Source organism: Natator depressus, chromosome 9 (genome assembly GCF_965152275.1).
Source record: "Natator depressus isolate rNatDep1 chromosome 9, rNatDep2.hap1, whole genome shotgun sequence".
Taxonomy (NCBI): domain Eukaryota; kingdom Metazoa; phylum Chordata; order Testudines; family Cheloniidae; genus Natator; species Natator depressus.
This window is the reverse complement of record NC_134242.1, coordinates 19100828-19116701: the sequence shown is the minus strand read 5'-3', so window position 1 is coordinate 19116701 and position 15874 is coordinate 19100828. Positions and strand designations below refer to the sequence as shown.

Below are 15874 nucleotides of genomic sequence, written 5' to 3'. Positions count from 1 at the left end.
ATAAAATTAGAATCATCATATTACACATTAGATATCACAGTTAAATATTCTGAACACTTCCACGAGAATCTTCCCCCACTGATTTCAAAGAGTTTATAACGCACAAGAAAATGTTTCCTACACAATGAAAAAAATAACTCAATTTAAGCCAAAAAATTCTCTCTTTTAATACAAAATTCCATTCTCATAGAATAAATTTATTTCCACTGAATAAATATATTCCCTCACCATTTGCAGGTGAAATTGCTACCTCTATTTAAGTCAAGATGCTCTTGCCTTTTTGTAGTTTAAATAAAATATAAACATTATTTATAATGATTGGCTTACACTTTGATATGATTTATGAACACTCAGGTTTTGCTTTCCCCCCCCCCCCCAAATGTATACAGCAACAGTCACACCAGGGATTGTACTTTAACCTGACATATCATCCTCCATTTTCTGCATGCTGCAGCATTATCAATGGAATTATAATGATTATCATCAGAAGGATCTGGCCTTGCACTTTGATGTTTATTTTTTGTAAATACCTGCATGCTTTTCTAATATCCATTAAAAACAGATTAGTGCTGAATTCAGAAATAATGAAACCAACATCAATACTATAAAGGGATCTGGCAACTTGGAAGTTTATAACATTAACCAATAATATGGAGGTGATGCAAAGATTTACAGACTTTTGAAGCTGTTCCCTTGCACCCTTCTCCCCCCACCCCATTATCTCTATGGTCCAGAGGGCTACTATTGATTCCCAGAAAATGTTTTCTACTTCCTCCACATGACACTCAGAGACAGAGAGAGCCTGTACTGTGCATACCTGCCAAAGCTGTATTTAGGGGCATCCCGGGAGAGGCCTTTTAACTCCATTGGAATACAATGTGCTGGGTTGAATAATTTTGTTACACATGAGACAGGGAAGCAGCCTTTCCTGACCAGGGCAGCTAGCATGAATGTAGCAGCATGGATGTGGCACATCAGTCCATGCAAACATAGGCTCTCTTTCCTCACCCAATCCAAAAAGTTGCAACTTATGAATGGACATATAAGCCCATAACAAATGCCCAAAGGGACAAGAACATTAGATACAGGGTTTTTTTTTAATGCAGTGGAAACATTTTTCAATTTACCTTGATAAACTGCCATGACTGCTGTTTTTATTAACACAAAATATATTTTTGATTGGATATTTCTATATAAAATTCATTAGTTGAGATCTTTAGGACGGGGCCTCTCCTGCGTAACTGCACGGCTAAGGAGCTGACATTCCCATTCCCATTTAATTTGCTCCTAGCTTGATGTAAGGCATTAGTGACGTCTGGTGAATTACATTCAACGTAACGATTTCATGCTATTAAGGGCAGACTCAGGAGTCCAAGAGGAAAGTAGCGGACGGGCGGCACAACTCAGCTGCAGCCTTTGCTGCGATCGCTGGAGTTCCGGCGCCATCTACTGGCCACATTGTGTAACACCCCCCCTCCACAAAGCTTTCCCTTGGCTTTTTCCGTGTGTCAATCCAGATCTACCAGGAACAAGATACCAGCCAGTAAGTACCCTAAAAGAAAAATCCGTTTTTCTTTGGTTTTGTTCAGATCTAAGTGGGTTGTAAACTGGGTGACGCGGCAAGTCCATTTTGCAGCATCATTTTAATGACACACATTTTGTAAAATCAGCCTGACCCCCCTAGTCGTTCTGATTGCAGCAAGGCAAGGGAGAGAGCCAGCAAATGTCAGCTATTGGGCCTGAGTTTCCCACATTGTTTCAGTCTTTTCCAAATGAGGGGAAAGAACATTCCAAGCGCAATTGTATCAAATATTCAAATTTACATCTAAGCCTTTCTCCACTCTCTACTCATTTCCTTTTATAATTGATGTGAATTTAAACACTGAAAAGTTGTAATACTAATGCCTTATTTTCTCCTAAGTTGTAGCAGAACTTAGATTCCACTAGCAATATTAGTAGAAGAAATTGGGTTAATTCTGCTGCTTATTTTTAAAGAGAAGAAACTCTGACAAAGTTACAGTGCAATGTGGAAGAAAAACAGGTTTCAAATTGGATTTTTTAAAGTCCTAAGTGGTACTGTGGCAGAAGTTGTACAGATTTTTTTCCCTGTTAACATCACACAGTGCACTGAACCGTGATTAATAAAATAGCTTTCAGGATTAAGGTGAGAGAAGTAATCATCGGTAGGGGGAGAGTAAACTGAAATTTTAGGTTCAAGCTTTGTATCCTCTATATATCTATATGTATTTTTTTCAAAACTTTTTATTAGGAAAGCTATACCAGACGCATCACTGTACAATGAATGATTAAACATTACCTTTACAATTTATATTCACTTGAAATTACAGAATAAATATATGCACATTGTTGTTTGTATCTTTGTGTGTGTGAGTGTGAGAGAGAGAGAGAGAGAGAGAAAACATTAAAAGTGCTTCCTACAAAGCCGTTACTGATAGGTACCCAGTAATTTATTTATTTATTTTTGTATAGTTGTATGGGTTTGTTTTAATAAGAAAGTGCGGATGTCCTCCAAAAACTCATGGCGTCATGAAGTGTCATTGATCATCCCCAGGTGTGTGTGCGTGCGCCACGTAGTTACATCCAATGGGCTTCTTTGTTTCAGATGACTTCACACTGGAAATGGAATCCCCCCTCTCCAAGAGGAGAGGAGGGGAAGGGCGAGCGGAACGGAAGGGGAGCCGATCGGAGCGGCTAGGGACCCGACCGGCGGCTGGGGTGGGGAGCTGCGTGGACGCGTCTACGTGTGTGTGCATGTGAAAGAGAGAGACAAGAGTGAGAGAACATTCGAATAAGACCCCCGCCCCACCCCCCTCTTTCCCTCTTGCAGTTTCCAGGCATGCAGCAAACTGCATTTGATTGTTTTAAATAAATGTACAGGATCTGTGCCATGATGGGCAAGAAGAAAGAAAGCCACAAAATGCCATCACCCCCTACCCCCCCCCAGGAAAAATATATATATATATATAAAGTAAAAAGTTTACTGCAACGGAAAAAAAAAGACATAGAATTTACTTAGTTAGGATCAATACAAAGATCCCCGTAGTAATAATAATAATAATTAATAATAATATACCTTAGACATGGCACAGTCAAAGTCTCAGTTTCAGTATAAAAAAATAATGATTAACATCTGCTGGCAAGTCTGCGAAGGCACTTCATTGATTAATGATCTGAGAACGGCCCTTCCTCCAAACACACACATCTCTGGTGGGGGAGAGCACACAGCTGTATTCTCTATTCTCATCATGCGGTTGCACGGGGGCTGGAGAAGGGGGGGCTGGGGGCGCTACTGGAGGGCGGGGGGTGGAAAGAAAAGCTCTCTGGTCAGAACCTATAGGTTGTCTTCTCCAGGACTTCGAGGTAATCCGGCTTGGTTTGGAGTTTGGCCCTTAACTCGAGGTATTCGCTTGGGGGGGGTTGGTCTGTGAAGCCCTTGCCGGCCGAGAAGAGAAGGGTTTCTTTCAGCCTGGCGTCCTGCTGGAGGTCCGGGTACTGCATGCCCGGCGGGTGGACGTGCAGTTCCTTTAACTTGGGCACCGTGCCGTAGAGGCAGTCCACGAAGCCCAGCGTGCAGGGCGGCGGCAGCGGCGGCCGCTCTCTGTCTAGCCCGGCGCCGGCCGGCGGGAAGAGCAATACCCCGCCGTTCTTCTCGTGGGGGAAGCCGGGCGGCGCCAGCGCCAGCTCCCCCGCCAGCGCCAGCCCGCCGCCGCCGGCCGGGTGGTGGTGGTGCTGGTGGTTGGCGGCCACGATGGTGTTGAGCTGGGAGCTGGACACGGCCAGGCTCCACTCCTTCTCCTTCTCCAGCAAGGTCCGGTAGTGGGTGCTGTTCTCCTGGTGGCCGGGCTCGGCGAACGGCTCCCCCGTCCCGCCTCCCCCCAGGCGCTCGCCGGCCTCGCCTCCACAGCCGCCGCCGCCCTCCTCCCGCTCCGCCTCCTCCTCGCGCGGCTTGTAGATGGGGTTGTTGCACATGTGGGTCACCGGGTGGGGGATGTAGTCGTAGACGTGCCCCGCCGGGTGGCCCTTCTCCGGCGAGGCGCCGCCGCCAGCCCCCCGGCCGCCCTCCTCGAAGAAGCGGTGGCACTGCATGTGGATGCCGCTCAGGTCCCCCGCCTCCGGCCGCTTGCTCCGGAAGGGCAGTTTCTTGCGCCGCCGGCGCAGCACGAAGGCGAAGAGCCCCGCGGCGATGAAGACGGCCGAGAAGAAGAGGACCAGCAGGCTGAGGATGAGCACGGAGAGCGGCACGGCGGCGGCGCCGGCCGGGGAGAGCTCGTAGGCCGAGGGGCTGGTGGGGCTGGGCCTGCCCCCGGGCGGGGCGGGCGAGGCGGCCGCGGCGTGCAGCAGCTCCGGGCACAGCGCCTCCAGCTCCACCGAGCGCACGTCCCGGCGGGTGAGGTTCTCCGGGCTGGCGCACAGCACGTCCCCCACCACGATGACCGAGCTGATGGTCTCGATCCACTGCTTGAGAGGCACCAGGTCGCAGGTGCAATCCCAGGGGTTGAGCTTGAGGTCGATCTGCACGATGGCGTGGAGGTGCTCCAGCACCCCGGCCACGGGCAGGTAAAGGAAGTGGTTGTTCCTCAGGTTGAGCCTGGCCAGGGAGGTGCCCGCAAAGGCATCCGTGGGCAGGGTCCGCAGCAGGTTGTCGTTGAGGAAGAGCAGCTTCAGGTTGGGCATGAGGCTGAAGGCCGCGGGCTGGATCTCCCTGATCAGGTTGTACTCGAAGTACAGGTAATGCAAGCTCTGCAAGCCCCTGAACATGCCTGGGGTCAGCCTCTCGATGTCATTGCCGTTCAGGTACAGGCTTTTCAGATTAGGCAGGTTAATAAAAGCCCCATCCTGCACGTAGGAGATACGGTTGTTCCCAAGGTGTAATAGATCCAAGGAAGAAAAATTCCAGAAATCCGAGCGGTAGATTTTCTGTATCAAATTGCCGCTCAGGTACAACTTCTTGGCGTTCAGGGGCCTGGGCAGAAGCTCGGAGATGTTGTGAAATCCTCTCTCCTTGCAATTGACCGTCAGGCCCAAGTCGTTGATGTGCAAACTACAAGAGCACCCAGTAGGGCATATGATGGGAATCGGGGGCCTTGTCTGGTAGGCAGCTATAGGAGGCTGGTTTGGCCCAGGATACAGGCCTCGGGATGTAGGGGGAGGTTTGGGCACTCTGGGCTGCTTGGTGGGTTTGGGCTGCTTATTGGATGTTTTGTACTCAACAGAGGAAGCAGTGAAATGGAAGGAGGATAGCATGGAGGAAGGCTTCGTAGGCCATGCGTTCTCCTTGCTAGATGACAACTGAGGAATCCCCAGACTGGCCTCGACTTCGGAGTCAGACAGCATGGGGCAGAGTTTACTCCTTTTGATTTCTCTCAGGTCCTTACCATGGAAGTGGAAGGGGGTCTCACAGGTTATGTCTCCCACAAGGGCAGTGTAAGGTATGCGCTCCAGCCAACTTTTCAGCTGCACAATCTCACAGGTACAGTTCCAAGGGTTCTCCTCCAGCTGGATTTCCATCAGGCTCCTGCCAATATGGTCCAGCATCCCTCGATAGGAAAGGACTTTTAACCTGTTTCCCCGCAAGTCCAAATGAGTTAAAGACACAGATTTAAATAGGTTGGTGGGAAGCATGGGGATAAGGTTGTCATTTAAGATCAAGACTCTCAGTTTGCTCAGATTTCGAAATGCCCCACTTTCAATCCGTTTAATGACATTGTAATCTGCCTGCAGATATTCCAGACTTTCCAAACCCAGGAAAGTGTCGTTTCTGAAAATGTCTAATTTATTCTCGTGCAGGTACAATCGCTTCAGAACTTTGAGCCCAATGAAGGCTCCTGTCTGAATGTCCTGCAGTGCATTGTTCCCAAGGTTAATAGACACAGCATTGTTCAAATGAAGAAAACTGTTAGTGTATAATTTCCTCATGGAATTCCTCTGCAGATAAAGTTTAAAAGGTCTTGACCACGACTCCGTTATCTGACTAATATTTATAAATCCTTTATTGTCGCAATGTATATGGAAAAGGCTCTCTTTTACTTCACAGTAACATGGATCAAAGCAGGGCTCGTCAATTTCCTCTGAGTCCTCTATCAAGGGAATTGGTGTAGTCCATGCTAGAGCAATTGTGCTTAGAAGAATTACCCACAACATCCTTCCTTTATGAAGAGTCTCTGCTGTGGAAGGTTTCATCATTTGTGGCTGATTACAAAACTGTAACAGAAATAAAAATGCAGAATTTTAGTATTTAGTCACGTCACTGTTCTTAATAAACTCCGTTTTTGCTAGACTTTTATTAGGCTCCTGGAAAGTTCAGCAATTTTTGGGTAGACGTTCAAAACAAACTCTAGCAGTGCTTGATGTTCAAGGCTGGTTTCAGACTTAAGAGCTATAGAAATCTCTAATCATAAGATGCCATATTTTCGCTTCCCATATGATATTTAGTAAATGGCATCTATAATGAAAACAGCATGCACATACCATATAGCAAATGAACATATAGACTGAGCGTATTACATATATACATATTTTTCACCACATGACCAGTGTTTAGAAAAACACTAATTTGCAGGCTTACCTCTGTGTACATCATAACCTGCATTAATTACAGGAGAAAATATCAGTGGATATCTTTCACCAGCATCATACTACATCCTTTATATATACACATACACACACAAAAAAAAGCCTCCCAAAGTTGCTAGATTGCAATGGTCCGATATCCAGTGCACCAGCTCAGTATATTCTATATGGAAGTTTGCAGGAATGTGCAGGGTTTGTAAATGTCCCTGATCTAACAGTTTCCTTTAGAAATTCTCACAGTGTCTTTAATAATGCTTAACAACCGTGATTTAAAATAAAACCTCCCCCTTCTAGATACACTGGTGGATTAATGCTACTGGTATATTATCAGATAAATACATACTACATATTAGTCATTTTAGCTGATTAAAGCATTTAGAGATGATTAATCTTTCTAAAGCACATGCCCATGCGATCATCAGATCTAAGGCGAAGTGACAGCTAAAGAAGCATTTCGGATTGAAATGCTCAGCCTGGTTTGGATTATTATATTTTGCGCCCCCAGGACCAACCAAGAGACCCGGTTAAAAAGCTGAAAGTGGAAGAAAAATACCTTGACACCAGCTGATAAATTATCTATCCTACTGTCTACCTTTCAAAAAGAAGACACCATTCTTCTCCAGTCAAAGGAAACAAATACTGTACTAATGAGATGCAGCTCTCCAAGATACAGTTTCCCCCCTTCCTTTTGCCAGATATTTCAAATGTTTGGGGATAAATAAATGTTAATGATTATGATAATATAATAATAATGGTGATGCAGCCCTTCTTGAGTCAGTGAAATACCAATTGAAATTGTCCAGAGAGATCGTTGATTTTAATCCTAATTTATCAATAAAAATGACCTTTTTCTTTTGCCTTATCCATGTACAGCTAGAGAATTTCCCCCCACCCCCCTTCCCCGCACAAACTTAAAATCCGAAAGACGCATTTAGGGAGAGAAATGGGAAAGGAATACAAATCCTTAGGATCAACTTGCAAATAAAACCCTCAGCTGTAGGAAAGGGGAGAAAAGAGAAATATCCTGTGCAATTAAAATCATGATCTAATTGTGAAGAAGGGGGAGAGAGAGAGAGAGAGAGAAAGGAGAGCTATATTGCAGTATCCGTCAGTCCTCTCTGTCTGTCTTGCAAAATAGCGACTTAAGTTCTCTCTGTTCTGCAAGGGCTATAATAAAAATGATGGGGGGGGGAGGGATAATGGTGGTGGGGGTGTCTTTGAAGCTAGGCAGAAAGAAGAGGACCCAGAACGCTTGTACTTACCGGTTTGCAGGAGAGATTTTAGCACATCTAAAAATAAATAAATAAATAGAATTTTAAAAAGCTCGAGTTTAAGGATTGCTGGTTTCACTCTCTCTCTCTCTCTCTCTGTACTCCTGCTGAGGCTGAGGCAAAAGGAGAGGAGGAAAAAAAAAAGAAAAAAAAGCAAGCAAGCCTGAAACGTGCTGGGAATGCAATGAGCCCCTCAATGAGCTTCTTTAGGATGCAGAGCGGCTGTTTGGCACACTCAATGGAGGAGGGAGGAGAAGGGGGCTGCTGCAGGCTCCCAGCTCTGCTGCTGCTGCTTTCTCTGGGCACCAGCAGCACATCGTTGGGAGGGAGGCGCAATCACAGCGGAGAATCTCGGGCTTCTCTCTCTTTATCTCCGTGTGTGTGTGTGTGTGTGTTGTTGTTGTTGTTGTTGTTGCCCTGGATCAGGCTTTTCCACGTCATGAAAATGAGCTTCAAGAAGGGGAACAAATGAAGGGGGCGCGCTTGGCACCAGGTCGGGGGCGCGCATTTGGGAAGCCCTGACTGTACAGTTTTTTTTTCCCGGGGGGGGGGGGATTGGAAGGTGGGGTGGGGGAGGAGTGGGAAATAATCAGACTGGGGAAAGCCAAGAAGAACGAGGAAGGAAGGAGCAGCCGCCAGAAACGAGCCACGGTCCCCTCACCCCAACTCTCAAGGAAAAAGAGCCCCCGATTGCCAACTGCAAATTCCAGCAAGGCGCCCGTGCTGCGGGTAGATCATGGGGAGAAGTGTCTCTCTGGCCAGCTGCCCCCCAGACAGGGTCCTCTCCGCGCACAGACACTGCTGCAAAAAGCCAATAGATTAGTTTACGCAGAGCCGTAGGTAGCCGCTCTCCATCACACCTGGATGTCCCAACGTGAAAGCTCGGGAAGCCCCAGCCTGGGTGACTTGAACAAGGCGGCTCCTCTCCCCTCGCATTTCTTCGCTCTCTTTGATCCCTTTGCACCACGAGCGCCCCCCCCCCTTTTTTTTTATTGTTGTGCTGCAACTCAAGCCTTCAATCTTCCCCAGGATCCAACAGCCTCCTGCTCGCTTCTAGCTTTAAAAGGAGGCAAAGCAAATCGCTGGGAAGAGACCCGGAATCACTTGGGTAACAACGGCACATTTTGCATTCTGTCACCGAGCAAGGCATCAAAAGCGAAGAGGAGGATTTAACTCCTTAACGGCCGCAAGATTTTTCGGTCTGGCTTTGGGCGTGTGTGTGTGTGTGTGTGTGCCCGAGAAGAAAACCATGCCCGATGCTGACTGGATCCGGGAAGAGAATACAACTCAGCTGACATCTTTACACGACAGAGGCAGCAAGAAGGTAATACAGTTTTGCTGAGAAACCGGGGCGAAGGAAAGTGACACTGTGTGGGCGGGAGTAGATTATTTGTTAGTGAAGAGCTACCAGCCGGTAACAGATCACAAGGAGGGAGCGCCTTGCAGCTGAGACTCCAGACTCTGTCCAAATTTACCCTTGGCTGAAATTTAGCTGGCAAGATCGGTTTTCAGGGCGAAGTTCTTTTTAAGCAAGAGAGGGGCTATTGGGTCAGTAATGCACGTCTCAGTCCCTGTCTGTGCATTTCAAAGATCAAATTCTGATATTTTTTTTCCAGCGCTGGGCAACGTAGCTAGGGCAGGGAGATGCAATCCACCCCGTACACTTTATTGCACAGGCTGGGTTGTTGTTTTTTCACTCCTTCAGTTCGCACACCCATGGCATGCACATGGGAGACACACTCTACATTCACCAGGAAAGGGGCTCGCTCCCTAACTTGAAATGGGCATGGCATTCTGCCCTCCACCTCTGCTGGGAGTTGCAAGCGAGCCTCCAAGCAGGTAGCGAATCTACCATCCCTTCTGGAAGCCACGAGCCCCTGGGTCCGGAGAGTCACAGCAGCCTTAAACCAAACCTTTAACACTGTTATTCTAACAAGTCCCCCTCTCCGCTTCAAATGTGTGGGTAGGTAAGCTTGCCGGAGAGAGGCTTGGCTGGAATCCTTGAAGAGGCGGCAGGTTGGTATAAAAAAGTTAGTAGGCAAAAAGCCCGGCTGTCAGGAGCACAGATCACTCACTGTCGACTCCCAAATAGGAGGCTAGTGCCCACTCTGCTAATAAGGCCAGGAGCTATCCATATTCCTTTACCACCTCCTCTCTCCCTGACCGCTCCCCATACCTGTCGGATCAGTAACATCCCCCATATTATTTTAAACATCTCAAGCGCTCGTTAAACATTTCAATATGGAAGCAGCACTACTTGCTAATTAAAACGCTGCATCATTTATTTGCAGGAGCAAAATCTGGAGCCGTCAGGCGAAATGCACTTGATACCTCTAAAAAGGTCGGGGGAGTGGGGGGGAGTGGGAAAGTGAAAACAGTTTTATTAGATCTCTAAAGAAATAAGAGGGAAGAAATACCGAAGCAGATTGTACGAGAATGTCTGTTATTCTTGCCAGGGGTCTCTGTTTCGCAGCTGCCTTAGCGACGCACTGGGGTTTGAAATACATTCACAAAAGGTCTGTATTTTTGCCCACACCAAGTTGCCATATCAATAGATCTTTTCACAGGCCGCTTGCAAGTACGGAACACTGCAATCAGGCGAAGTTATCCTGCGCTAATGATTTTTATTAGGAAAGTAGCAAACGATCGCGGTTAGCACCGATCCATGCGGAGTGCTAAAAGCTTACCGAGATTTGCTCTGAATGGCTAGGCGACGTCGGGCGAACTCTTTAAGATGTATTACATCCCTAATGCCATAACCTTGTACTTTCACTCCCCCATCCCCACCCCCGGCCAGCAACTTCCAGCAATGGCACCAAAGAAGGCTTGTAATCCGTTTAAGTGGTTCTCCCCTCAAGTTTTGCAGATGAATTGGGGAGGTGGGGGCGGGGCGGGCAGGGGGGGATGGTGGTTGAATACAAATAGATAAGCATTGCATGGCGCCTACGGTATCACAGTACAGAGCGTTGTGAGCCAAATCTTCCCAGGTTCAGTCGCTGTCGGGTCGAAGCTTCCAAGGACACCCCCTTTTTATTTTAAATCGGAGTCCTCTCGGATGCAGCAGTAAAGGATTTGGTCCCCAGGAGTTTAGCGGTGGGCTGCTCCTGCTGCATGTCTTTCCCCCCTCCTGATAGGATGTCACACAGTGCAATCCCTGCCTGGATCCGCCCTGAGTCCACTGGAGGTGGGATATCTCCCTTCAGCCCCACTGTATCTTTTACCCGTGTCCCGCGGGTGGGTGGCTCCAGCTGCTTTATCCCAGCACCTGCCCGGCGGCGAAATGGCACAGAGGGGGGAAGGAGGAGGGGAGGACAATCCCTAGGTTTCTAGATGCTAAAAGTCTGCAATTTCGACTGCAGTCAAATCACAAGGCTAAGGATGGCAATCAACCAGCGTGGGGAGCAGCGTGTCAGGTAACAACTCCGCGCTGCTTGGCTAGGGGGATCTTCAAGGAGGGAGGGGAGATTCCTTAGAAGAGAGACAGAGGCGTCTTCCCAGACAGACCTGCTTCAAAAGTGCTACTTAACGGCCACGAATTAACCGAGAAGGGGATTCGATGTTATTTATCAGCGGCTGTGACTAGCCTGTGCTAGAGAGATTGTTATGAAAAGGAGAACTTCTCGTCTGGGATCGGAATCGTACTTACCAGATCCGTGTTTAGCCCCTGTTCCAACACAGTGAGAGCGACCTCTCTGATGAACTAGAAACAAGGATACCCCCCCCCCCCCCGCACAAGAATTTCAACCTTCCCTCCTCCCAACACAGGGAATTGGAAATCGCCCAGAGGTCATTTCATAAACATCTCAGCCCGAGCAAAGAAAGGCAGAAATGCTTTTATGTTGCTGTTTGTTTGGTCGACATACAAACTGCTGAGCACAAGATCCATGTTCAGGGATTGGCAGGAGCATATGGCAGAGCGATGTAGCCTAGACTGGCACCTTCCCTTATCCCTTTTTAGTATTTTGATTTTGACTGGTAAAAGAGCTGCTTCCTTGCAAAAATCGAACCCAGTCCTAGGGCTATAGACTCAGGTAAAGAGCATCTGATCTGATCTGTGTGGAGGTTGACTGATATTTATTTGCAGCGTATTCTTTCACCTTAGCTGCAGCAGGTAAAATGCCCCCTTGTTATAAAAAAACAAAAGAAGCCGTGGACAACTTTTGTGACAAATTAGACAAGGGTACTTGAACAATGATTGCACCTTTTTGAAAAGTACCATTGCAACATTACATTTCCACTGGAGGCGACCATTTCCCCCACTGCAGTCATTCTAATGCAGTCATTTAGTGCTCCATTCAATCTGCAGTGTAAACCAACTCGTTCCCTTTTTAATAGATCCTCTACATAAATGACAATGGTTGGGAAAAAGAGGGAGCTTTCTACCAAGCTTTCTCCGCCTGACTAGAAAGAAATATTCCGAGGTTTAATAGTCTCCTCTCCCTCCAGCAAGCTGTGGCCAGGGTGAACGCAATAAACAGTGCAAGGACAAGGGAAACTCATAGCTGCTGTAACTATTATATACAAGAGTTTCTGTCTAGTTTTCTCTATATTTTGGAAAACCAGCATGCAACTTAGGCTTTGCAAGAATTGTGTAGATCTTTATTTAGCAGTAATTTAGGAACAACCATAAGCACATGCAGTGTTTCAGGGTCTTTGTGGATTTCTGTTTAATAATCACTATAACCACGCGTGTGGTGTGCATCTTACACAGGCACCGTCTGCATAGAGAGGACATAGAGTGGGAGCAGTACTGAGAAGAGATTCATCAGGCCAAGTGAACATGCTGTATCCCAAGTGGGAGGAGGTGAAAAAAGACACAAGTGGGCTGCGAAGCTTATTAATTTGTGAAGCAAATTCCACATGTAAAAGTGCTTGGGAAAGATATCAGGTGGAAAGCTTTGGAGACTGGAGTTCTCTGATTATCCATAGACCAGGTACCATAGGGTCAGTGCAAGCTTCCCTAAGCCACCCACTGTGCTTCAACATTCACCTGGAGGGACCTACCTCTGGGGGTAAGAGCATACTTTATTCTCCATGTCCACTCAGTTTTTGGGTTCTCTCTTGAGAATGCTAACAAAGGTGTCAGTCAGTGCCAACTGCCATGGTGATTTTAAGCTGCGGACATCTTTCCATTAGGCGCTCAGGGCCAGATCCCTCTCCCATTGAAATATAGTGGCATGACTTTTAATGAGTTCAGCTACAGGAGAAATTCCTAGATGGAGGCCACCAGTGCTTTTCCCAGGCCACAAAATAGCAACCAGATGTTAATGTCGTTAGTGACTGTAGACCTGGGCTAAATTCAAACCAGTGAGGAAGAGGTAAAAGGCTTCAAATCCTATTACTAGTCCATTACTGAGCCATCCATTTGCCCTGTAAGATACCACTTTGTTCTGTTAAGAAAAATGTAGTTAAAATAGATTTTGTTTCCTCAGGGGGAAAAACTGGCTTTAGGGTCATGTATGTATAGATAGTTTAGACTGAGGAATTCTAGTGAAGATGTTGAAAAAGAAGAACCACAATACAGTATTTTTTTGGCATAACATGTTCATTCAATACTTTGTATGGTATAAACCTGCTTTTTCAACATTATTTAGTTCATTTATCAGATGGAATTTAGCCGATGGGATTTATCCGCACTACTGTGGGAAAGAACATTTATTCTAGAAGCTGAGTCAAACTGGTCTAATCCTAATTTAGAAACCAAGATCTCCTTGCTACTATACCAACATGTCAATGTAAATAGTCCCACTGACTTCAAGGTGAGAAAACTGGACCTTATGGACCCAATTCAACTTCCACTGAAATTAAAGGGAATCTTTCTACTGATTTCAATAGGAGTTGGGTAAAGCCCTAAATTAAGATTATTTCAGCCTTGTTCAGCTGAAGGCTCTCTTTGCACTTTGCACTCTACAGTACAGATATCTAGGTTGACATTTCATTTATAAATCCAAACACAGATTAGTTTAATTATATAAATATTTGTGAACACATATGATATTGATTATACATAATATATATAAACTTGGGATTTTCTAAGGGAGTTAGGTATCCAGCTGCACTGAAATTCTTTAGGATTTGGGCACTTAGTTCCCTAATGGCCATTTGGAAATCCAAGTAATAATTTTTATAATTATATGATTATTCAGTTATTAACAAATAATTACACATTACCCTACAGAGTACCAATCTACTATATTTTCCATGGTAGATCCATCGTAACTGATATAGCAGAATGACATGCAGTGTACTTCTGTTATGAGATCAAAGATACAGAAATGTAAGTTATCACACATTACCTACTAATTTACAGGTCCTAAACTAATTTATGTTGAATTTAAGGACAATTTTCATGTATTTTACATCAAAAAACTCTCACACACAGGGACCCTTAGACAAATTACATGAAATCAGTTTACAGCCATAGGGATTGTTTGCTGCAAAGTATTTGAAGGTATGTGTGACTATTAAAAGGAGCTGAGTAAGAGGGGGAAATGGTGAGGATTCAAACTGAACAGCCAACACCTTAAATTATGAATGCAAAATGTTATTTAATGCAATATTATATTTAAGAAAGAAGCCACATGCCAATCTTTTGCACATCCTCTATACCCGTCAAAAGATGCATGTGTTCTGGAACACCACATTCAGCACTCTCTCAAAAAGTTTAAGTGTCAATATCTTTTCTTCTCCAATCTTGTGTATTTTAAGAGTGATGGAGGAGGTGATATTACCAGATAACATTAAGAAATGGATTGTAGTAACTATTTAATAGCAAAGGAGTTATTCTGAGAAAATGGAAATCTGCAATTCCTTCCTCATACACAGACTGACTTAGTGAGCTCTCTACTATGGCATTAATGGGGAAAAAAAAGACTCTGTCTAATAGAAATGCTTGGAAAAACTATTAACGTGTCTGGTCAGACATGAAACTATTGCATACTTTTGTAGTATAGTGTATATTAGTCCCCAACACTTATAGGTTATGTTTGCATTTATTTATCTATTTAGTCACTTTAATAATTACTATCCTGCATGACCTCTATGGGTTCAGGGGTTTGTTTGCTTGTTTTTGTTGTGTTTCTTCCAGGTTTTGCAAATAGTGAATGTTGAATTTTGTTATTCATATGCTACTTCCATCTTGTGTATGTATTCATACATGTTTTGTTTTGTTATGTATTTATATTTTACATAAAAACAAAAAAGGTAAACAAAAGAAAGAGAAAGGTACACAAAATTAGCTAACACGGTCAACAGATGCATGGGACATAATATATAAAATCCAGACCTAGTGAACATTTCAGGGGCAATTTTTAACTAATGGTACAATAGTCTTGAACATTTTCTCTGTTATATTAGGCACAGATAAATTACTTGTTTCCACCTCAGCATACAACCCACATTTTTTAAAAGTGTCCAAATATTTATTTTGGCCAATGTCAGAAAACACCCTCCAATTTATGTGTGAATTTCTCATTTACCTTTATTAGGGTAATATGCAGCCATGGTTATGCATACACAATTTCCTGTGACAGCAAAGAGAATTTCATGCATGGATCAAAAGCCAAATAATTCCCTTAGGGTGTTCCCAGAAATAATGAACTCTCTGTGTTATAATGCAGAAATGTGGCTTCTTCAGATGCTTTCATGCTCCAAATAGAGATTTCTGCAGCATGTCAACCGCAACCACATTGGTGCCAAGGTACTGCATCTTCTTTGGTGAAGCCAAAGCAGGGCAGTTTTAATTCCCTGCAACACAAATACCAATTCTGATATACTGAATTAGGTTGAACACTGATGATGTGAATAAGGTGACCAGATGTCCCGATTTTATAGGGACAGTCCCAATATTTAGGGCTTTGTCTTATATAGGTACTTATTATCCCCCTCCCCTGTCCTGATTTTTCACACTTGCTATCTGGCCACCCTTGGTGTGAAGGAAGAATGTAGATTTGGAAATTCCTTCCACAGCAAGAACCACTGACCTAATATCCAAGTGGCAAGAAGAAGAGGAT

At 45.1% G+C, this 15874-nt stretch overlaps 1 protein-coding gene across 3 annotated transcripts; it reads right to left on the bottom strand.

Moving 5' to 3' along the window:
• Window positions 1-3306: 3306 nt before the first annotated feature.
• Window positions 3307-10607, bottom strand: SLITRK3 (SLIT and NTRK like family member 3). Of its 3 annotated transcripts, none has more exons than XM_074963633.1 (2): window positions 10550-10607; window positions 3307-6222 (listed from the first exon to the last, which is right to left on the bottom strand). In XM_074963633.1, exon 2 carries the CDS (start codon window positions 6202-6204, stop codon window positions 3346-3348), a length of 2859 nt encoding a protein of 952 aa, XP_074819734.1. In that variant the 5' UTR covers window positions 6205-6222; window positions 10550-10607; the 3' UTR covers window positions 3307-3345. The 3 variants fall into 3 exon arrangements, with proteins under 3 accessions (XP_074819734.1, XP_074819731.1, XP_074819733.1); XM_074963630.1 differs by lacking the exon at window positions 10550-10607 and adding an exon at window positions 7854-8205; XM_074963632.1 differs by lacking the exon at window positions 10550-10607 and adding an exon at window positions 7145-7347.
• Window positions 10608-15874: the final 5267 nt, after the last annotated feature.

What these genes read in the sequence shown, in the direction of transcription:
- SLITRK3 (XM_074963633.1), bottom strand. Translation starts at nt 6,204, where the DNA reads ATGATGAAACCTTCCACAGCAGAGACTCTTCATAAAGGAAGGATGTTG.